This window comes from Barbatula barbatula (genome assembly GCF_947034865.1).
Source record: "Barbatula barbatula genome assembly, chromosome: 6".
Classification (NCBI taxonomy): domain Eukaryota; kingdom Metazoa; phylum Chordata; class Actinopteri; order Cypriniformes; family Nemacheilidae; genus Barbatula; species Barbatula barbatula.
In genome coordinates this window covers 25,332,739-25,353,839 of record NC_136765.1, presented here as the reverse complement: position 1 = coordinate 25,353,839, position 21,101 = coordinate 25,332,739, and the positions used below count along the sequence as shown (strand labels likewise).

General features: G+C 40.5%; 4 protein-coding genes across 6 annotated transcripts in view; 1 reads left to right on the top strand and 3 right to left on the bottom strand.

Moving 5' to 3' along the window:
- Positions 1 to 1,641, top strand: part of LOC306895839 (uncharacterized protein) — a 43,159-nt gene extending 41,518 nt beyond the window's left edge. Inside the window, exons 19-20 of the mRNA XM_079459379.1 lie at positions 458 to 539; positions 618 to 1,641. Of these exons, the coding sequence (XP_079315505.1) occupies positions 458 to 539; positions 618 to 662 (127 nt within the window). The 3' untranslated portion in view covers positions 663 to 1,641. The remainder of the gene's footprint in view (positions 1 to 457; positions 540 to 617) is intronic.
- Positions 1,642 to 2,125: 484 nt separating this feature from the next.
- grem1b (gremlin 1b) lies at positions 2,126 to 4,595 on the bottom strand. The gene is made up of 2 exons (XM_079457819.1): positions 4,448 to 4,595; positions 2,126 to 3,909 (listed from the first exon to the last, which is right to left on the bottom strand). Exon 2 carries the CDS (start codon positions 3,905 to 3,907, stop codon positions 3,377 to 3,379), a length of 531 nt encoding a protein of 176 aa, XP_079313945.1. The 5' UTR covers positions 3,908 to 3,909; positions 4,448 to 4,595; the 3' UTR covers positions 2,126 to 3,376.
- A 1,880-nt stretch (positions 4,596 to 6,475) lies between these two features.
- arhgap11a (Rho GTPase activating protein 11A) lies at positions 6,476 to 14,265 on the bottom strand. Of its 3 annotated transcripts, XM_079459237.1 has the most exons (12): positions 13,689 to 14,265; positions 12,340 to 12,410; positions 12,156 to 12,252; positions 11,815 to 12,071; positions 11,491 to 11,654; positions 11,263 to 11,403; positions 11,098 to 11,172; positions 10,529 to 10,693; positions 10,144 to 10,261; positions 9,928 to 10,036; positions 8,938 to 9,082; positions 6,476 to 8,647 (listed from the first exon to the last, which is right to left on the bottom strand). In XM_079459237.1, exons 1-12 carry the CDS (start codon positions 13,806 to 13,808, stop codon positions 7,407 to 7,409), a joined length of 2,703 nt encoding a protein of 900 aa, XP_079315363.1. In that variant the 5' UTR covers positions 13,809 to 14,265; the 3' UTR covers positions 6,476 to 7,406. The 3 variants fall into 3 exon arrangements, with proteins under 3 accessions (XP_079315363.1, XP_079315364.1, XP_079315365.1); XM_079459238.1 differs by lacking the exon at positions 11,098 to 11,172 and having other exon boundaries at positions 13,689 to 14,154; XM_079459239.1 differs by lacking the exons at positions 6,476 to 8,647; positions 8,938 to 9,082 and having other exon boundaries at positions 9,182 to 10,036; positions 13,689 to 14,258.
- Positions 14,266 to 14,474: 209 nt separating this feature from the next.
- Positions 14,475 to 18,190, bottom strand: actc1b (actin alpha cardiac muscle 1b). The gene is made up of 9 exons (XM_079458231.1): positions 18,099 to 18,190; positions 17,243 to 17,390; positions 16,952 to 17,080; positions 16,552 to 16,662; positions 16,377 to 16,461; positions 15,609 to 15,770; positions 15,310 to 15,501; positions 15,053 to 15,234; positions 14,475 to 14,959 (listed from the first exon to the last, which is right to left on the bottom strand). Exons 2-9 carry the CDS (start codon positions 17,369 to 17,371, stop codon positions 14,816 to 14,818), a joined length of 1,134 nt encoding a protein of 377 aa, XP_079314357.1. The 5' UTR covers positions 17,372 to 17,390; positions 18,099 to 18,190; the 3' UTR covers positions 14,475 to 14,815.
- Positions 18,191 to 21,101: the final 2,911 nt, after the last annotated feature.

Genomic DNA, 21,101 nt, shown 5'->3' with positions numbered 1-21,101 from the left:
AAAACGTTAAATGAAAAAGGTTCTTTGGATGATAAAAAGGTGAGAAAGAGACGTTTTTTAAAAGAACCTTTGACTGAACGATTCTTTATGACACCACGAATGGTTCATTTAATAAAGCACCTTTATTTTTAAGAGTTTACATACAGTTATCAGATAGAAAGACAGACATGTGATCAGTATTTTGTTCAAATAAGACTTCAAATGAAAAAATACATTCATTGTAATGTAAACATGTTTTTAGTTCTCCCAAAGTTTTGCTTCTCAAGTTAATAGAAAATATTTCCATGTTTTGCAGTAAAAATGATTTGGGAGTGTAAAGTGTTCAAGATTAAACAAAAATGTTGTTGTTGGACTATAAAAGTGTTTAGTATCCGCTAAACAAATATCATTAGCATGAACAAACGTCATTTTTGAGTGAACGAGATGAGAATTGATATTATTACTGTTTTATTTTCAGACTAAAAGCAGCTAAAGAAAACGTCCAAAAGATCACAGCGGAGAAGAAAGTGGAGACAAAACAGATAAACGCAAACAGTCTGGTGAGATGAGCACTTTGCTCATATAGTGTTGCGTCTCGTTTTCAATACGAAAAAAACCCAAATGCGTTTGCTTCACAGAAAGAACGACTTCGGAAGAAAGAAGCAGGTGTGTCGTCCAGCTGAGACGAGAAGAGTCCGAGGTCGCCCATCATTGATTCAGACATCACATCCGCTGACTGTTCAATCCGTGACTGATCTCAGATCAGCGCCAATGTACTCCTGAGAATCCTGAATCATTGGTGAGGCAAATTAAGAGAACAGATGAATGGGGCAGGACTTGATCTGCAGATCCTACACCGTTCCCACATCTACATGGATATACAGCAGTGCCTCACATGTGCATCAGTCACGGCCTACAATCACATGAACACGTCAAAGCCGACATGATGTCATCTATCTTTGTACTTGAACGGAAAGCAAGTCACTTTAATGGCTCTTTCAATTGCTGTTTGTTTTCTTTCAGCATTTGTCACCTTTTCCACATTTTGCCAAATGAACTCGATTAGGTGAGAAGCCCTTTATGCACTTCAGTTATGAAGCCTATGCAATATTCTGTCTGAAAACTGTAGTGTGTACATTTAGCTTTTCAGAACGCTGCTGAACGTAGAATGATGTGTATGGTGTTATTATGCTAGAGAAACATGTTGACCCAGAGTATTTTTAAAAGTGCAAGTGAGCGAAAATGGTTTCATTACGAAATACAGAAGAATGTTTTGCTTGGAGAGAGGGTTTGTTTATTCATCTATTAATGATGAATCTGTGTGTATATTTGTCACCGGTAGTTTCATTTATGTTTAATGTTAAAAGTTCTCTAACATTGTTCATGTAAATCATTTGTATGTAAGAATTTGCTGATACTGGGTCCAAATGAGGAGTTTCTTTCCAAAATGAGATAAATCATGTTTTTTATTATGTTATCATCATTTTATTGTGTTAGTATTGTGTATTTTTTGTTTTGTCATCATGACTTAAATCAAAACAATCCAACTGCAGTTCGATTGATATTCGTCGGACTGTTCTCATTTTGGAAATAAACTCTTCAAATGATCTTTAAAGTTTGTTTAAACGCCTCTATTCAGGTAAATAAACTGTTTTTATTTGTCATCAACCTCTGCACATAAAAAAGAAAAATGATGTGAGGCTTTCAAAAATATTGTGCATCACCAATTTAAACTGTTTTTACTATTGCACATTATTTTTAGAGTAATTCACTTTTAGTACACCGGAACAATAATATTACAGTTTCTTTGCGTAAATCAAATCCCATAAATTTTAATCTCAGGAGAAAAGAATAAATAGCTCATTTAATTTGATCAGGTCAGTCTGGAGTGAAAGAAACTAGGTTAGTCTTTCAGCGGTTTATCAGATTCTCTCAATGAAGGACGTAAAGCAGTCTGCGTTTTTTGTTTATTCACCGATTCCTTCTGAAGAATGTTGGGAAGCTTCTGTTAACAAAGCGTCTCATGAGTTTCATGTGCATGTGTCGAGCCAAACGCACGCGGCATGAAATCAGTTTGTGCTGTTATTTATGAAGCATGTAATGAGTGAATCAGCGACACGTCCACGCGACGGTCAGAGAGAGGTCAGAGGTCAGACTGTCTGATGTTTTATTCATATGACTCCTCTATCCACAGAACGCATGCAGCTGTTCTTTATACAGTCATCAACCACAACAACGTACAGCAGATCTTTGAGAATGATATCATAAATAGACTAATAACTCAATGTTTGGTCTGTCTGCCACAAACAAATTCACAGCAATCCAGCAGAAACATGTAGAAAAGATCCCACCTGATAGCATTAAATAAATTCACTCGAGTCCAATTCCACATAGTGGAAACTCTCAGTCTTTAAACTGTTGGAGATTAATGAAGACATGCACTTCTGTAAACTTCAATTCAACACTTATACATCATACATACTACACCAGACACTTACAGTCCAGAACCTATGTGAGTAGTTAACAAACATGTCATCAATCAATTTAATTAGAAGATTTAAGGTAAAAGTGTGAAGTACAGTGAGGTCATCACAAATAATCAAACAATGTTCTGACATAATAAACCATGCAGAAAAATAACTGCTGCTGTCTTTCTAGGTCACTAAGTGTAAGCACTGAACTGAATATGTTATCTTCAGGAGTTTCGTTTAACAAAATCAATTTCACTCAATATTCAAATTGCTGATATTATTCATTGTAATGGGGGATAAAAACATTCCTCTGGTCATGTCAAACGTCCGGACCTCACTGTGAGATATTTGACATGCTGTTTATCACGAACGAGTGAACAATTATTTGGAGTACAAACTGCTGTACATATATTTGATGTGAAATCTCAAGTTAATAACTATTGGAGATTTTTTGATGTTGCAGTTCAGCTTTAATATATTTGCCTAACAGAAAACCACGTCTGACTTTCAGAAACGCAAGCATACAAATATAACAGACATGTGACTGTATGAATGCGGGTGCGCATGATTTAAAACGTTTAAAACCCCGTTGAGAATGTGAAATGTGTTTATTCGTCCATCGATAAATGGCTGTATAGTGTACATGAAGGACGCAAAGAAACTCAATTGTAAAATCGTTTTGGTTCCTCGTGGTGGTGGTGGTGGTGATGAATTTGACTTTAATTCTAGCAGCTATAATAAAGAACGGATGCGTGCGTCTTCTTGGATAGACCTACAGGATTGTAATGCGGACACCTTTTACGCACGCCTGTTTTGATCACATCCATCAGATCAAACGTGTCAAACACACGTGTGTTCTTACTGGATGACGCTTTCAAACACATTGTGCGTGGATCCATCCGTGTTAAATCCTCCACACGGGCTCTCTAGTCCAGATCTATGGAGACGCAACGGCACTGTTTGACGCGCTGCACACGCTTCTTGCGAGTCGGTGGCTGCTGATCGGGGCAGTTGAGGGTGAAGGTCATGGTGGTGAATCTTTTGGGTTTGCAGAAGGAGCAGGACTGAAAGGCTCCCTCCTCTCTCCTCAAGTGTCTGGGGATGTAGAAGGAGTTGCACTGGCCGTAGCAGAAGCGGTTGATGATGGTGCGGCTCGCGCATCCCTCCTCGTGGATGGTCTGTTTTAGGGGCTGCGTCTTGCACCAGTCGCGCTTCAGGTAGCGGCGCTCGGTCACGTGTAGAGCTTCCTGGCTGGACTCCAGAACCTCTTCGGAAGAGCTTCGGGTTCTGCCTCTCGAGTCGGGGCCGGCCTGACGGGGGTGCTGGTCTGACTCGTTCGGATTGTTCTTGTCGGGACGAGGAATCGCGCCGCGGTTGCGCTTGGATTCGGTGGGATTGGGAACGAGGACGCAAACGAAAAGCAGCGCGCAAAGAGTCCGGACGGATGTGGCCATCATTACTGCAGGGGCAAAAAAGATTTCCAGATTTTACCAATACATTATTATGTCCAAAACATTATGTACAGAAACAATGGTTATATGAAGTATTTTTGTACTTTACCTGTTTCAATAATTGACCAAAGTTTTAATATAATAACCCGCGGCCCTTACAAAAAGTCGCTTTCGGAGAATCATTCGTGCGTAAAAAGTTTCAGGAGAGCTGCTGTGGGTCTATTAGAACCACTCTTACGAAACTAAACACAGTTTTACTACAAAACAAAACAAAAATAACAATATTACTATAGTTATAATTAATCATGGCAACTCCCTTCAAACCATATAGTTAAAACGTGATACTTTATGAGTAAAACTTCTTTTTTTCTTCATTGCGTTCAAAACATGGCTACTGCACTTTTGCTATACAAATGATATATAAAATAAAAATATATAAACGAATGACATTGGATAGAGAAGTTATTTCTGAATAAATGCGTAATGGACAGACACCTGCTCCCGCGCGCATGAATTCAACGCTAAATGTGTATAAAGATGTCTCACCTGTCTTTGGTGTGTTTGGGTATAAATGGGTCTGTAGATGTTTGTGAGGACAGCTGTCAATCCTGAAGGGCTGTTATCTGTCCCATAGACCCTCTCACTGGAGTCCCGAACACGAGCTGTGTCTGGTTAAATGCGCACAACATCTCTCTACATTATTGGCCAGGAACAATACAAGTGAATCAGAGCTATCCGCCCCCTGAAACACAGACACACAAACAGACAGACAGAGAGAGAGAGAGAGAGAGAGAGAGAGAGAGAGAGAGAGAGAGAGAGAGAGACGGTCTGAAAGAGAGAGAGAGACGGGAGGAGTCTATCTGTCTGTCTAAACTGACCTGAACATCTCCAAAGACGAACATCTTTTTTTTTCTGAGAGACACATACACAAGCCAAATAATGTATGGGTGTAAAATAAACTTACAAACGTATTAAAAAAAACAGAAAAATATGTAATGGTGACATTAAACAAGTCAATATGTTTCAAAACATTCAATTAAACGTGTCATAATGGAAAAAAACAATAATATGAAGAAAGAAAACACAGACGGGTCGAGAAGGTTGCATTCTGGAATAATGTTTTGAACAGATCACCAAAAAAGTATTTTTTATTTGTAATATTCACCCAAATGACATTAATGATTACTTATGCATGCCCTACTAAATATAACTAATTGATTGATAGCCTAACAATCAATCATATACAAATAAATAGGTTCCAGATATAATTGACTAAATGCTGCATGCGCCTTTTGGCCCTTATAGAACCGTATTTCTTTTTCTTTTGATTAACATTTGTATGAGGCCTAAGGTTTAACTACAAACTCAACGGTTATTGTATTGAAACAACAGCCTACATTTGATGTTACTATGGTTTGGATATTTCGCTAGTTTTTATTCATCTTTGTGTTTTTGGCAGTGGAGCGCATGACCGCGAGAGTTCATTGAAAAGAATCGGTTCACTCATGCGGTTGGCGATTCACTGATTCAGTGATCCGGTCGCCGCAGCTCGCTGACTGGATCAAACGAGCTTCAATAAAAGATGAAGATTCTTTTAAATACGTTTTATTTTTGTGAATAAAGTCACACGGTACAGATCCACATGAAGGGTGAGTGAATAAGATTTATTTTCAGTTCTGTAAATTCTGTTTAATTGAGTGAAATTATGTCGTCGAACCTAATGAATCAGAATGAATATTTCAACATGTGTGTAGTTTATGTGTTATTTTAAACCGTTTTATTATTTCTTGTGATATGGCGTTTGTGTGTATTAAGTCAGCAGCACGTGTTTCGCATTTGTTTGTATTATTCGCTATAAAAGAACGGATCAAATGATCGTGTTTTGCTAAACCGAATCAGATGAAACCGTGAGTTATACCGCTGAAGAAACGTGTTTTTCCTCCTGTTGCGAGTTTTTTTCTAGTGTTTATTTCACAAAAGTCCAGAGATTGCTCCCAAACTTATTCAACCCATCTTTCTCCATCTATCAAACGCACCAAAATATTTCTAAATATACAGTTAAAAGTCATTTGTTCCTTTTTTATTTCGTTTATATTGCAATTACGTTATCCAAAATACTGTCATTGCTCATAAGGTTAATGAGTACACCACAACCACAAGAAACAAACAAATATTCAAGAGTAGGCGATTTTGGCGGTATACTACCCTTAATTAAAAATAACATGGTTTCACGGTATTACGGTATTGCTATTACAACACTAAAATGTATTATTTCCAAATATCTGCGTAAACAAAAACACACTTTTCAATTGGACACAATATATTACATTTTGAACCAACATATAGAACATGTGTGTCGGGTAAAAATAAGACCTTAATTACAATATTCTTTCGAAAAATATATATATTTTTGTCATATGTATTAGACATAAATATTTAATTACTTGATTAAATTATTACTCTGGAAACACAGATCATACGTTAGAACCGTTAGTGGTTAACTCTTTTAAACCTCGGTATACCTTGAAGCCGTATTCGGCCCATGCCTATTCAAGAGTCAGGAGAATGCTTGATAAAGTTATGACAAAATCTTTTTATTTCAAGAACCGTTCTGTCTTAAACTTTAAATAAGAGTCCACTGGTTTGAATTCCATAGAATACGCATACTGATCAAATAAAAACACTTTGAATAAAAGCGGCAAATGCATTTAAACTTTATGTAAAATGAACAGAGTAATTTGCGGAAGATATTCAGTGACACTGTTGAGCAACAAACTAAACGTTCAAAAGTCATCCAGTATTTGTCACAAGGTTTTTAACATGTTTAAATTGTTGTCTACTTTGGTAAATAAGCACATATTGTTGTTCTTTTGTTGCACAAATTGCTTCTGTCGTTTTCACCTACTTTGTAAGTCTCTGTGGATAAAAGCGTCTGTTAAATGTAAATAAAAGCAAGTCACACATTCTACCTTTTCCACTGTATTTGGTCACATAACAGTCAAGCAAACATGTTTTTTTTCAATGGATTGTGGCGCTGACAAATACAAGTGCGCCACCATGTGGAAAACAAAGATAACAGTTCAGTTCACTTTATGTCCAAAGCAAATTATTAGGTACATGTTCATAAAACACAGTAAAATATTAACACCGCAGGATCCTAAACTGTATAATACTGCTTGACATTTTCATACATTTTCTTGAGGTACCACGAGAATGCTGTTTTTAAGACTAACAACGATATCAAATCTTTGCATAAACAATAAATAAAACCAAACTTTCTAATCTTGCATCCATTTTCACTCTAAACACAGACACATCTTACATGACCACCCGTCTTCATTCAGCAAACTAAACTACAAACTCCAGCATCATCAACAAATCTCAAACATCTCACGGCGATCGCTTCTGAAAAATCACTCTCATCAAGAATTTCACCTCTGATCGATCGCTCCAGCAAAACAAATTAAGACCACTGAAGATTTGCCGAAGAATGATGAGAGATGTCTTACAGGTCGATGGGTTTCGTCGCCGCCAGAAGCCTGCCCTCCGTCAGTGGGTTTTTGGGTGAACCTCTGTATCGAGTCCCATCGCTCTCAGCCACGTGCAGACAGACAGAATTGCGATATTCACTTGCAGTGTTTTTACTGGCTGAGAGCCCCTTTGGTGCTCTATTGGTGATGTCATCTAGCGAGGTGTGGCGTGCGGCTGGTTTCTTAGGAGGAACTGGGGGTTTGGTGAATGTAGGGTCATCTGTCCGTTGCTTCGCTCTGGCGCACAAACCGCTCTCAAAACTCACAGCCTTCGTAACCGGACTGACCACAACCAAACCCGTCCTTCCATCTCTCATCAGAGAGTTGATCCTCCTCACCGACTGCCTGACGGGCGTCCGCTGGAACGTCAGAGGAGATCGGGTCATTTTGGTTTTGGGTGAATTCAGCGTCATCATGTTGAAAAGTTTAATCTGCTCGGAGACTTTCTTCCGAGCGGTTTGGAGTGAGTCCTGTGGTTTGTCAGTGTTATTCTTAGGCACATCGGCGTTGGCGCTCAATGAAGAGGCGTTCTGATCTTTTGATAGGGATGTGTTGTTGACAGCGGTTTGTGTTCTCGATGTGTACGGGGTGGACTGAACCCTGATGGATGTGTCCCGTCTGAAGGCCACAGGACTCTGGATGTCCAAAGCGTCTATCAGTTGACTGCAGTCTTGAGAACGCACGACAGGCTCCTTAAAGTAACACTTGCTTTCATCTTCAAAACACAGAGAGCCGTCACGCGTGGTTTCAACTGGAGGCCCGGTCTCAAACAGAGTGCTATCGATGTGTAGAGGCGACAGAGGAACAAACTCAACCTGCCCGAATGTCACTTCGCAATCGTCCGTCGTGCTTTTGCTGGACTCAAAAACCACAGAACTTTCGTTAAATTTATCGGAGCACGCATCCACATGGGAGGAAACCACCTCTGAATTTGTACCGACTTCATCCTGTGGTTCTTCACATGGCGCTGGTTTGTAAACAATGTGGGAGCGTTCATCACTGAATGAATCGGCACAGCAGATGCTCTCGGGTGTATTGCTGACCGTCTGAGTTTCGTTCACGGTGATTGTCGGCACAGAGCGGCAGATGCTCATGGGGGTGTTGGAGAACAAATTTGTTGGGAAGCTGGAGGTCACATCAGGAATCTCTCCCCTCCACAAGCTCATGTGATCTGGGGTCAGCAGGTTATTCTCAGACTTGCTTATCAACTTGGAGCCTGTGAAAGAGAACATATGGGAATATGAGAAACAAAAGGATACTCTCAGGATATTGTTTGTTTTTTATATGAAATAGTTTGGCCAGGAGTGCTGGGAAGTTGGCATTGTTCTCTATGTCTGTAGTGCTTGACCACACATGAATGATCTTATATCTGGTTCTCTAGTGCAAAACCACTAACTGTGTATTGAAGATAAAATATTTAATTAGTTGTTTATCATGTTACCCTCAGTGACACGTTCAGTGTAGTTTGCAGGATGAAACTGAAAGCATGTAAACATTGCTACTGACCTTTCGAAGGGCTCTCGTTTAAAACCGCCGGACTAAACGCCGACTCTTTGGTGAAGTGAAAACCAGAACAGCTCTCTTGTGTCGCTAGGCGCCAACCTATGACCTCTGACCTCTTTGGCCCCAGTTGTGAATGTGTAATGTTGTTCTGTTGAAATAGAGGCACCCGCTTTTTACTCAACGCTTTGACTCATATATGTGGTGTTGAATCATGAGTTTACTGAAAGAAATACCGATAGTGTTTCTTTTAAATAATCTTTTTTATTTCAGCATAAATACATGCATAAAGTGGCCGGGTAAATAATGGCAAGGAATTCCCCAAAACCACAAGAATTAGGAACATAAAAACTGTTATAACATTAATATTAGTTTCTTCTTAAAATATTTTTAGTAATATCGGGTTATACGATAAAAATATTGATATTTATTTTTCTAAAGTCACAATGTTACAACATTGGACAATATGTGCAACATTAGGCAAACACACACAAACCTTACAGTACATCATCTTAGTGTCCAATGATTGTTAACAAGCAATTCCTAAAACATTTTAAATCATGAATATTTAATTACCCACATCATGCTGGTTAGTGGCCTATTTTTTATCATAAAATATGTATAAAACAAGATAACAAGAACACTATTTCATATTTCTTCAGTATTTTAAAGTAACACACACTATTTAAAGTTGTTTTCTCTACAGTGACTGCACACCACTAACAGCAGCATGTACCTACATTAAACTGCCACTAGATGGAGCCATAACTGAAAGAATGCTTTTCCCATCAGAGTATATGTGCAAAAGTGTAAACATTTCTTTCTTAAACCAAGTGCTATATTATTCATAAATATGCATTACATAAACAAAAACAATCATGCAGATTAAACGCATGCAAATCACTGCTGCACTCAAGGTGGTTAAGCAGTCGATTAAGGTTGGATTGTTCAGTCTCTGGTGGAGGTTGATAGAGATGATGTTGTATCTAAACTTACAGACTCGCGGCTAGATTTGCCCAGACTGAAGCGCAGACGCAGAGATTTTCTTATGGGCTCTTTTTTAGCACATCTGGGGGAGAAACAGCCCGTCTTTCCTGACTCAACTCTGAAATCAGATGAGCCAATTAAACTTTTTTAACAAACGTGCCTGACAGAGAAATACAGCAGATATGTAAACGGCAAACGTAAATGTGCGTGTGTGACGTGTTGTACCTGCTGACGCTGCGACCTCTCAGTCTGTTGCTTTTCCTCCGGGATGAACGAGTATTCCTGCCCACTGAAGACAGTAAAGCGTTGTGAGATGAGTCCAGCACTCCTGATGCACTGCGAGCTGAAAAACGCAAAACGCATTTAACAACCTTAAACAATACGACTTCACAATGACAAGCAGGCAAAATCATTATTCTGAGTGCACACCATAACTATAACAATACAGAGGATTGATTATGACATGTTTCAGCTGATACATCGATCAAATCCCAATGAAATATCAAATGAAATTCCACTTCAGTTAATATTGTCATGCATTTAACATGTTACAACTGCAGCATGTGATCTTATCAGCGGTCCTTGATCTCCAAAATGACAATTGACTCACCTGATCCAGGTGTAGATGTTCCTCCAAACAGAGCGTTCGGGAACAGCTCCAGACCGAGGTTCTTCTTGATGGATCTGCGTTTCTTGTTGGAGAAGCCGTGAGTGTGTGACTCATGTGGCAGCTTACGCTTTGGAGTCATAATGACAGGTGTGGCAGCAGAGAAAACTGATGGAGTGAAACAGAATTCATTGACTATAAATGATTATGAACAGATCTTGCACATTCTTGTATTTTTTGCCATCAGGTTGTGTTCAACAGGCAGAAGTGACTTGTAGCTTCAGAATGACAAACAGCCATGTGTGTGAAAACAGGACAGAAAGCAGAAGAACCTCTTCAACACGTACAGTGTGTGTCCATGCTGTTACAAACAAATAGAAGCAAACAAGCCGAGAGCGATAATACCCCGGTGGGTACAGAAAGAAGCATTTCAACAACTCAAAGATCATATTTGCATTCATTAAAGAATGAATTAATTGCATTAAGAGGGAAACGTGCAATTGAAGCAGTTGTGATGCGATGACAGTACGTGTGCAGACAGACGGTACGGTGAAGTCTGATCTGTTACCCACCTGCTCTGTCAGACTGTGGGGTATTTGTTGGGGTTCTACTAGTTTTAAACTTATTCAGAGCTCCATTTACCACGTCTGGAATACAAGACAAATCCACTCTACATGACATGTGCTTCACCCAAGACCCTGTAATCGTTCACTTCTGATCTAACATGAGCTTTTTACCTCCTAAACTGCGTCTGTTGTTCTTCTTCATGTCTGAGTGAGTGTTGTGCTCCTCTAGAGACACAGAAGAGGGTGAGAACATTCCGGCATCACAACCCAACATCGCAGGAACCTTCTCCAGGAGGAACTGAGGAACCACGCCTACAAACAACAACACGGCATGTGAAGTGACATCACACAGGCGAGAAAATCTCTCTAAAAGAGTTTGTGATCTGAAGACATGTTTACCCAGAGCTGCAGCGTTGTCGATGAGACACTGCACAGCTGCGGCCTGATGTTTCAGTCTCTTCTCTGTACTGCTGCTCATCTTCTCTACTCCATCTCCACCGTGGAAGAGGTTCGGAGCAAATATCACAGAGAGATTACTGCTGTCCATCTTATTCTGAGCACATCTGAAACGCAGATCAGGAATACACAAACTTCACATTCGTTTACACACAAAAGAGCCACCAAATGGCTTTTGAAAAGAAACGGCTATTGAAAGGAGAGTCGACAATTAGCATAACAACAGATTGGAGACGAACAGCGCCATTGCTTTTTTTCACATCGTACCGCAGAGAGACGCTCCTGAGGAAGCTGAAGAAATAGCGCAGCGTGTTTAAATTCTTGTCGGGCAGCACACAGGACAGCAGAATGGTGCCGGTGGTCCTCTCCTCTTCTGTGGGCAGCTCCTGGACCTTCAGGAAAGCACTGTGCAGGTCTGTGGTGAGAACCGGCTCCGGGAGTTCCCTGAAGAACTGTTTTAAAAGTCCAGCGGTGTCCAGAGGGACAGCAGTGGACAGGCAGTCCTCACCCTGGTCCAGTTTGCTCTACAGGTCCAAACAATCGGCCACTGTTAAACAATGCCACCGGTCGCAGTCTCACCAGTGATATAAGATATAAAAGTGACTCACCCTGAGGCTTTTGACCCGAACGACCGAACCTGATTTCCTGAAGAGACCCTCGGTGTCCAAATGCTCCATCAGGCTTGTGCAAACATCTGCTACAAAACTGTCAAGTGAGAATAAATACAAATGACAGTCAAAGAAAACCCAACACAATTCATTTTTAATAGTAATTTCTAAAAGTATCTCTTACCATGGCAAGTCTCCATAGTCTAGCACATAACAGTGTGGCAGACTTTCAAGCGGGACCCCGAAAACCCTCACCTAGAAATAACCAAAAGTCATTTAAACGTTCCGTCAGGCAGTTTAGTCTGAACTCATAACAATATCAGGAGCTTTGGACCATTTTCATGATCCTTTTAGATCCAATAACGTCAGCTAAACTGAAAATCTATGTGAGCTTGGCCGAGAGTCAAAGCCTCAGGGGCTCGCGCAGGTAATTATGGACTTACATTCCACCCGCTCTCCGTGGAGGGAAAACATGAACAAATAAAGCTCTGTGTGTTTGAATATCAACAGCACTTCTCCTTGAACTGTGTACTTTTCACCCAGAAATACAGCTGACTTCACATAGGAGACAAAGCGATGGAAAACTCACCAGAGAAGCCACGCGATCATCTGTAACATGAATTATATTGGAATCTAAATGTCTCAAATGCAAACCAGCGTTGAGCAGCTTGCATAGAATTCAATAAAGCGGCAAATAGCCATTAAAAAAGGATCTTATACACACATCATGTGCTTTAATACTAAAGGCTGCACTATGTATAAAGAACAGTGGGGCAATTCCATGAAAATGTCAACCGTTACACAAAACTAAATTTAGTTTTATCAACACAAATATCAACATTCTGTGGTTCAAATACCCACGTGAAGTCTCCCTTTGTACAGTATTTGTTTTATTTGTAGTGCATGAGATTTCTCATTGTGCAGGTAAGAGCCATTTTCAGGATTGTCACATGTTCCTCATAAATGGAAAATGTAAATCTTTAATGGTCTATGAAGAGTCATCACTTGTCTGTTCATTGGGTATTATTGCATTTTATTTCACAGAAATCCTTCAAAGTTTGTCTTCTCCCCAAAACCACGTCCTTTTCTGTCACATCCATAACAAATGTCGATGTCCCTTCCTTAAAATAGAAAATATGTTGATATACTGACTTTATGTTTAGATATAAACAGATACTTCTATATATTCGTAAATTCATTCTCTGAGCATTTGTGTGTCCATAACGTCATCTGTGCAATCATTTTCAGTCTCTCTCAAATCCTTACCGGACAACATTGGGAAAGTATATAAATACACATGTTTATTGTGACATATATTCATTTATATGACATTATAAACATGCATCGGTGTGTTTCTTGGCCTCCGACGAAGTGAGTATGACGCACCAAACTGCTGCTGTCTAGTTAGGGAGCTTAGATAAGTTGTGAAACACGGACGCAAACGTGTACAAACACCACACACATCAGCGCCCTACACATCTACAACATTAAATCGAGTGTAAAACAACACAATATCATTTTTAATGAACTCACCGAGTTTGCCGGAGTCTGTTTGTTTCTGTTTTTGTTCCAGTTCTTGATTTTTATCCCGTAAGCGGACCGCAGATGCTGAACAACAGCCAGACGAACCACATTCCTCTCTAAAACTTTCATGACGACCCCTTAAACCGTTTAAAATCACCCGAACCTCAAAACAGACAGTAAAACGAGCTCATAGAAGAAGAACAAAGCGACACGAGGGGTAAACGCGCAAATCTCTCCTCACAGTTCCGCCTCACGCGTTTCAATCAAAAACGGCCGACTCGAGTCAACAATCCCCTCTAACACTTCATATGTTCGTTTCGCCTCGATCAAACTTTATTTTCGGATCACTGTTGGGTGTTTAATCGCGTGTTTTAGTTCAATATCATCGAGTAGAGTACGGATCCGTCTGCTTAACTTCCTCACTTCACAACGGCAGCTGAGCTCGAGCGAGACGTTCAAATTTCGCCCTGACTACGTCACGCAACGGATTACTGGGCTTTGATTGAACCAGAGCTGGACACGTGACATCGCTTCTCCTGTGGCCCCGCCCTCTCCTGCTCTCTGTCAATAGTGAATGGTGGCGCGTGCGGCGGATGCGCGTTTGTTTGAGCTGAAAATGAATTAATTTAATTGAAAAAGTGATTTAGCACGTCGCTCAAAACGCTAGAAACCGCCACAGAAACTCTTGGTTATAATGGGAGTTTAATTGGTTTCTGTCGGTCTTTGGAAACGAATGTTATCCGACGAATAGGAACCGAACAATTACCGGAATTAGCTTATTCTGAACACGATAATGGTATTTGTAAACGTTGTTTATTTAGACGTGCACGGATCATATTTGAATATTAAACTATTCAACACATTCCCGACATCACTGCCTCCAATTTTGGACACATTTTGAACTTTTTTGTTTATTTGTTTAAATGTTGGATTTGTTTACATTTACAATTACCGATGACGTTTCACACGTCTCTATGCATTGCTATATTCATTTACATGCATCGGTGTGACCCGAGCCAATGATCGCACAGAACGCCGCTTTTTGTTATCACTTCATGTTTTTATTACAACATTACATGTATATACAGTAAAAGGGACAGTACAAATGTACGGCTGAGGCTGAGATTGTTGCGGGTTTAGAAGCACTTCCTGTGGACAATGGATGGACCGGCCTCATCGTACTCCTGCTTGGTGATCCACATCTGCTGGAAGGTGGACAGGGAAGCCAGGATGGAGCCACCGATCCAGACGGAGTACTTACGCTCGGGGGGAGCGATGATCTAGAGATGAGAGAAACATTTACTGTTAAGTGTCTGGACATCAACGTGTTTTATTTGAGATGCGGATGTAGTTTTGTCTGTTATTTTCCTCACCTTGATCTTCATGGTGCTGGGGGCCAGGGCAGTGATCTCCTTCTGCATACGGTCAGCAATACCGGGGTACATGGTGGTACCGCCGGACAAGACGTTGTTGGCGTACAGGTCCTTACGGATGTCAATGTCGCACTTCATGATGCTGTTGTAGGCGGTCTCGTGAATACCAGCGGACTCCATACCTGAGCGTCAAAAAGCGCGTTTAATAAAACACCGCAACTTTCGGAAATGAGTCGCAAACTATTCGCACAACTCACCAATGAATGAAGGCTGGAAGAGGGTCTCGGGACAGCGGAAACGCTCGTTACCGATGGTGATCACCTGACCGTCGGGAAGCTCGTAGCTCTTCTCCAGAGAGGAGGAGGAGGCGGCGGTGGCCATCTCGTTCTCGAAGTCCAGAGCCACATAGCAGAGCTTCTCCTTGATGTCACGCACGATCTCACGCTCAGCTGTGAGGAGACAAGTTGTAAACCCCCGTCAGTCCAAGTAAATCGATGCACCGGTGACCTTTATTCTGTACTTTTTGGCTTCGGGCTGCTAAACTACGGCCACTCACCAGTTGTGACGAAAGAGTAGCCTCTCTCAGTCAGGATCTTCATCAGATAGTCGGTCAGATCGCGACCGGCCAAGTCCAGACGCATGATGGCGTGGGGGAGAGCGTAACCCTCATAGACTGGGACGTTGTGGGTCACACCGTCACCGGCGTCCAGCACGATACCTGCGGAGCGTCACACGCGTCATGAGCGCCAGGTAGCAAGCAGGTGTACATAACAACATTCGTGACAACAATACAATCGGATCCGAGTGATTTTTCACAACATTACTCTTACGCTGCTTCAGCAAGACATTAAAGTCCCAGTGAAATAAAAATCACAAATCCTATTTTTTCATGAAATATTGCTGCGTTAACAGTAAATAGCTTATCAGCGTGGGTCTTTGTCTTTTTAAAATGACTATCCATCTCAAATGACGTCAATTCGAAGGCTTGGGCGGAGCATCCGTTAGCTCCTCCCCTTCAACTGTCAGTTTCATTCCAAAATGAATGCAACAGCTGTTTTTACACATCCAATCAATTCGCAGTGAAAAACACAAGCTACGCCCACTAATTTTCTCATTTGAAATTCCTTTTCACTTGGACATGTGTCAGAATACGGAAGTTAAAACGATGGCAACTTCCAGTTTACGGGGACTTTAAGCAACACACTATTCCTACAATTAAATCGAATTCAGAGAATCACATTTTTGGAGCGAGAAGTTGAACTTGCAGTTTTGATCAAATACTTTTTTATGTATAATTTGAATATAAGTGTTGATATGAACGCACCAGTGGTACGGCCGGAGGCGTACAGGGACAGCACAGCCTGGATGGCCACATACATGGCTGGGACGTTGAAGGTCTCAAACATGATCTGCAAGTGAGAACAAGCCAAGTGTTACGAACTGGTCCAAGTCAAAAGACTCTCGGAGGATGTATCAGAGCATAGAGACATCATCAGTACCTGTGTCATCTTCTCCCTGTTAGCCTTGGGGTTAAGAGGGGCCTCAGTGAGCAGGGTTGGGTGCTCCTCAGGGGCAACACGCAGCTCATTGTAGAAGGTGTGATGCCAGATCTGAAGACCGACAACAAACACATTCATGAAATGTGGTAACAAACAAAAATTAGTTCTAAGAATGTTTTGCTAACTTCCTCTTATGAAAAATGTATTTCTAAATGACATTTTTGTAACATCTTAGAATGTCAGCAGTGACTTGTAGTATTTATAAAAAAGGCTATTTTAACATCACTGCAAGAACATTACCAAACCTCCTGAATAGTTATCAATCAAACAGTTTCGTAGTATATTAACATGTTAATTATGAGTTTTTGGCATCATTTGTGAACTTTCGCTAGAAACTCACCTTCTCCATGTCGTCCCAGTTAGTGATAATGCCGTGCTCAATGGGGTACTTCAGAGTCAGGATACCTCTCTTGCTTTGAGCCTCATCACCGACGTAGCTGTCTTTCTGACCCATACCCACCATCACACCCTGATGGAGAGAGAATCAGCGTTAGGCACAGACATCACAGAGGTATTTTAATGTCAATTATGAATGAATAAATCTGGCACTAGAGCTTGTAGAGTTATCACGACTGAGCCGCTGTCTCTATAGGACAGGATTTCCCGTATAATGTCTCGGGTTGTTATGCACCTGGTGACGGGGTCTGCCAACAATGGAGGGGAAGACAGCACGGGGAGCGTCATCTCCGGCAAATCCAGCCTTGACCAAGCCAGAGCCGTTGTCGCACACAAGGGCGGTAGTCTCTTCGTCGTCGCACATGTTTGGTTTTCTGCTTGGTCTGTGAAAGAAGTTGCACGGTCAGTGACAGACACACTCATAAACACAGACGTATTTGTAAACATTGCTTTGAATACTTTTCCGACACGCACTTTATAAGTTTGTTGTCCCTGTACAGATTCTAAATCTAAATTTCGATGTTTACAAAATAAACGTAAATTCTGTTTTTGGTTATAAATTCCCTATAGTCTGAATCTACATTTGAGCCGTAGTCGAAATAGTTAAAGGTTACAGCTATGCGACACATGTCCCTCCTGCTCCTGAAGACCTCGTGAAACTTTATCTCTTTTGCTGTCACAGTAAAGCCAAAGAAGGGCTAAAGTTAAACTGAAGGACAGGTGCTTCAGTCATTAAAGTGAAGCTCGCCCCGGCCGCAGCTGTCAGCCCATTACATCACGCCCGCTCACCGGCCAGCTTCATTCATGCCATTCTGAATCAAGATGCTTCGATATCAAATGAAGAACGCGTTTACTCGTTGTCTAGCATGAAGGTACTTACTGCGAATTATGCGCTCTATACAATATCCTAAGAATAATCTATTCCTGTGAAACATAAGAAGTCTGCATTAAATGTACTCGTCGCTTTACGGCTGTTATCCTTTCATATAGTCGAATACTATCTGACATCCTCGCAAACTCGCCAGCCCCAAACGTCCATCTGGTCTAAAGAGATTTCAAAAGACATGCTGCGGGTTCTTCGTTGGACTCACCAAGTTGTTATCACAAGACTGATGCTTCCACTGGGACAGAGTGACAAGGTGAGAGACCCCTTTAAATAAGACTGGCTCCCGGGGGCAGGGGTGGAGCATCGGGTTCACACAAGCCCAAATAAGTGCATCCAAGAAAAAATAAAAAAAGAGAAAATAACCCTCCCCACCCACAAATCTGATCCGCAGCGGACCCCCCTAAAATTAAGAAGGGCTTCCTTAGAAACAGCCGGCGGGGTGCCAAGAATCTCCCCGGAGGGTTTGAACGTAGACAGATATATCTGTTGATTTCAATATGAATATGAATATGAAATGAATCATTTCCACAACTCTTGAAATGCAATATTTTGAAAATACCCGTTTCGCACAGATCATCGCAGCCTTTGAAACTGTTTGTATTGTGGAAAGCGTTTTACAATTAAATGTGAAATATGAAATCACTTTTTGTAATATGCATCGTTTGGTATTATTTTGTTATTTATTAAATACATTCTCCTTTTTTTAGGTAGTATTGTAAACATTATGAATGATTCTTGTTGCATAAATGCAGAGGAATGCACAGCATCCCTTATATCTGTGTGGAAAAGTTCAACACACATTGACACACTTTTGAGGTTTAATCTTTATTCTATCTAACGTGTCTCCCTTTTCTGCAAGAACAAGACATATCAGTAGTAGTGGTTTTTCTGTGTGATATTTCTCACAATAAATGTTGGTCTTTTGTCAGGCTGCTAAGGGAATCGGCAGGAGATTTCCTAGGGTATACAGTCAGCACCCTCTTGATATAATTTTGATTATTCAGCTTTTTACCAACACCGGGTGCCTTAAGATGTCAACCTGCCTTAACTAGATCTCGCCGGGTCTCGTTTTAGCAACATCTTAAAGGTTCTCTCGCTCACCAGGAAGAATACTGTATATGTCAATGGGCCAATGCGCTGGCATGTGGGCTCGAACCCTAAATGTGGTAAACAGCTGAGGGGTAACGCCAGCCGGACCCTCTCCCCCTTCCCAGTGCTGAGATTGGCTTGTGTGTAGTAGTAGCTGATCTCTGATTGGTTAAGCTGTCTCCTTTTAGGGTCATGGTTCTCATCAGGTGTCATGAACGTGAGGCCGGTCAAGCTCTCGGGACGCGTCCTCCCATTGGTGTTAGTCAGACCCCCGATCCTCAGCACCCCATTAGGAAATTCTACCTTACTATGGCAACATATGGTCGTTTGGGAGCGTTTGTGCACGCAAATCAAGTTTCTGAGACACATCTCCAAAGCGGTTCGTGTCATATATATTAGGAGCCGCATGGAGAATGATATTACAATTACATTTTAATCAGAAAAATGTGTTTTGCATTCAGATATCAATACAGTGGCATTAATTAAAAACATTTAATAGATTGATTTCTACGTACAAATTAAAAGTACATCTGAATCATTATTTTTTGACATGACAGTTCTTTAAATGTGACACTAGGCTGTCACAAGGACCTGAAATAGAAAACAATGCGGACGATCATGACGGAAAGCTTTTTTTTTTACGTTGATTTGAAATGTTTTGTAACTCATTGTGTTCCTGAAATCGACAACATCTCTCCTGGTTTAGACAACAATGTTCTTAATGTCAATCTAAAATAAGCTAATAAGGACACTTGATATCGGAATAGTTTGTTCTAAGCAGAATGATAGTTTGATGGCAGGATTTGTGTGTGTATGGGGGGGGGGGGGGGGGGTCGGATCGCTGTCATTTTATATCACAGTTGGTAATGGGGGGTTTAAGGGGTTTTAGGGGGCAGGGGAGGAGCTGGTCCTCCTTCACATACTCGGCTGCTTGGGAGTTTGACTATTAATAGCTGTTTTGCTCTGTCTGCACATGTGAAGGAGGCGTCCAGCATTCCTCAGTATTTTAATGATCCCCAGAAACCGTCCAATAGATACAGCGTTTAATGGGATGTATCCATAAAAAAAGAATTATGCATTAACCCTTAAATACAGGAATTTGAAATACAAAAATTTACAATTCAGCATAACTTTATTTGTATTCATTGTACAAACATAGAAAATACTCTGGCAACCATCTAATGTGTGCATTTACAATGATAGTTATTGAACTTCTTGTACAAAAATGAAACCTTAGAATGTGATGAATCACATTTGAGACACAAATTCTCAGAAACAAGTTTTGGTCATCAAAAAAAGCAGGGCACATGTTATACGTATATTCAAAATCTGTTAAACCAAAAGGCTTTGATTTAAACAGCCATATGTTCAGCCATATATAAAAATATATATAGTTAAATGATAATTTAGTCGTGTTTTTATAAATTAATAAAATAACAAAGGGATACAAGAAGACTGTACATAGAGCTGCAGAGATGTTCGATTACAGAATGTCATCAAAAAATAAATTATTTTTGCTGTTTTTGTTTGCGTTGAGATTTAAAAGACACGATTCACCACCGAAAGTCTATTGAATTATGTGTCTTGCACTTATAAACATTTATTTATAAACTAAAAGGCTTTGATTTATACACCCCATGTTCATTTATAAACAGCCTATAGTATAAATATATATAGTAAAATGATCATTTAGTCATTTTTTATAAAGTAATTAAATAATAAAACAGAAAAGGGCTCAAATAAAACTATACACAGAGCTGCAGAGACGTTTGGATTACAGAATGTCATAAAAAGTTATTTCGTTTTATTTGAGTTTTAAAAGACACGATTCACCCCTGAAAGTCTAAAATATATTGAATTGTCTTGTACTTATTTACCATTTTATTTACATTTTCGCATGTTTGAAACTCACTATCAGACAAGACTTCTATTTACCTACACGGGGGAAGACTGATATCTTTAATATCACTCATGAGGATCACCACACAACAACACGTTTACAACAGACGATTAAATCTGACATCAACAGGGCCGTCGATTTACTTTCTTATCTCTAAAAACACTAGAACAGGTCGCTGTAGCTCCTGCGCATGCGCGGCGGTTCTCAAGCTCGCGCACT

What these genes read in the sequence shown, in the direction of transcription:
- grem1b (XM_079457819.1), bottom strand. Translation starts at nt 3,907, where the DNA reads ATGATGGCCACATCCGTCCGGACTCTTTGCGCGCTGCTTTTCGTTTGC.
- arhgap11a (XM_079459237.1), bottom strand. Translation starts at nt 13,808, where the DNA reads ATGAAAGTTTTAGAGAGGAATGTGGTTCGTCTGGCTGTTGTTCAGCAT. An exon ending in CTCAGGAGCGTCTCTCTGCG is followed by an intron (nt 11,655 to 11,814) that starts GTACGATGTGAA and finishes TCTGCGTTTCAG; the next exon opens with ATGTGCTCAGAATAAGATGG. An exon ending in AAACGAGAGCCCTTCGAAAG is followed by an intron (nt 8,648 to 8,937) that starts GTCAGTAGCAAT and finishes TCTCTTTCACAG; the next exon opens with GCTCCAAGTTGATAAGCAAG.
- actc1b (XM_079458231.1), bottom strand. Translation starts at nt 17,371, where the DNA reads ATGTGCGACGACGAAGAGACTACCGCCCTTGTGTGCGACAACGGCTCT. An exon ending in TTGGCAGACCCCGTCACCAG is followed by an intron (nt 17,081 to 17,242) that starts GTGCATAACAAC and finishes TCTCTCCATCAG; the next exon opens with GGTGTGATGGTGGGTATGGG. An exon ending in CTACTCTTTCGTCACAACTG is followed by an intron (nt 15,502 to 15,608) that starts GTGAGTGGCCGT and finishes GTCTCCTCACAG; the next exon opens with CTGAGCGTGAGATCGTGCGT.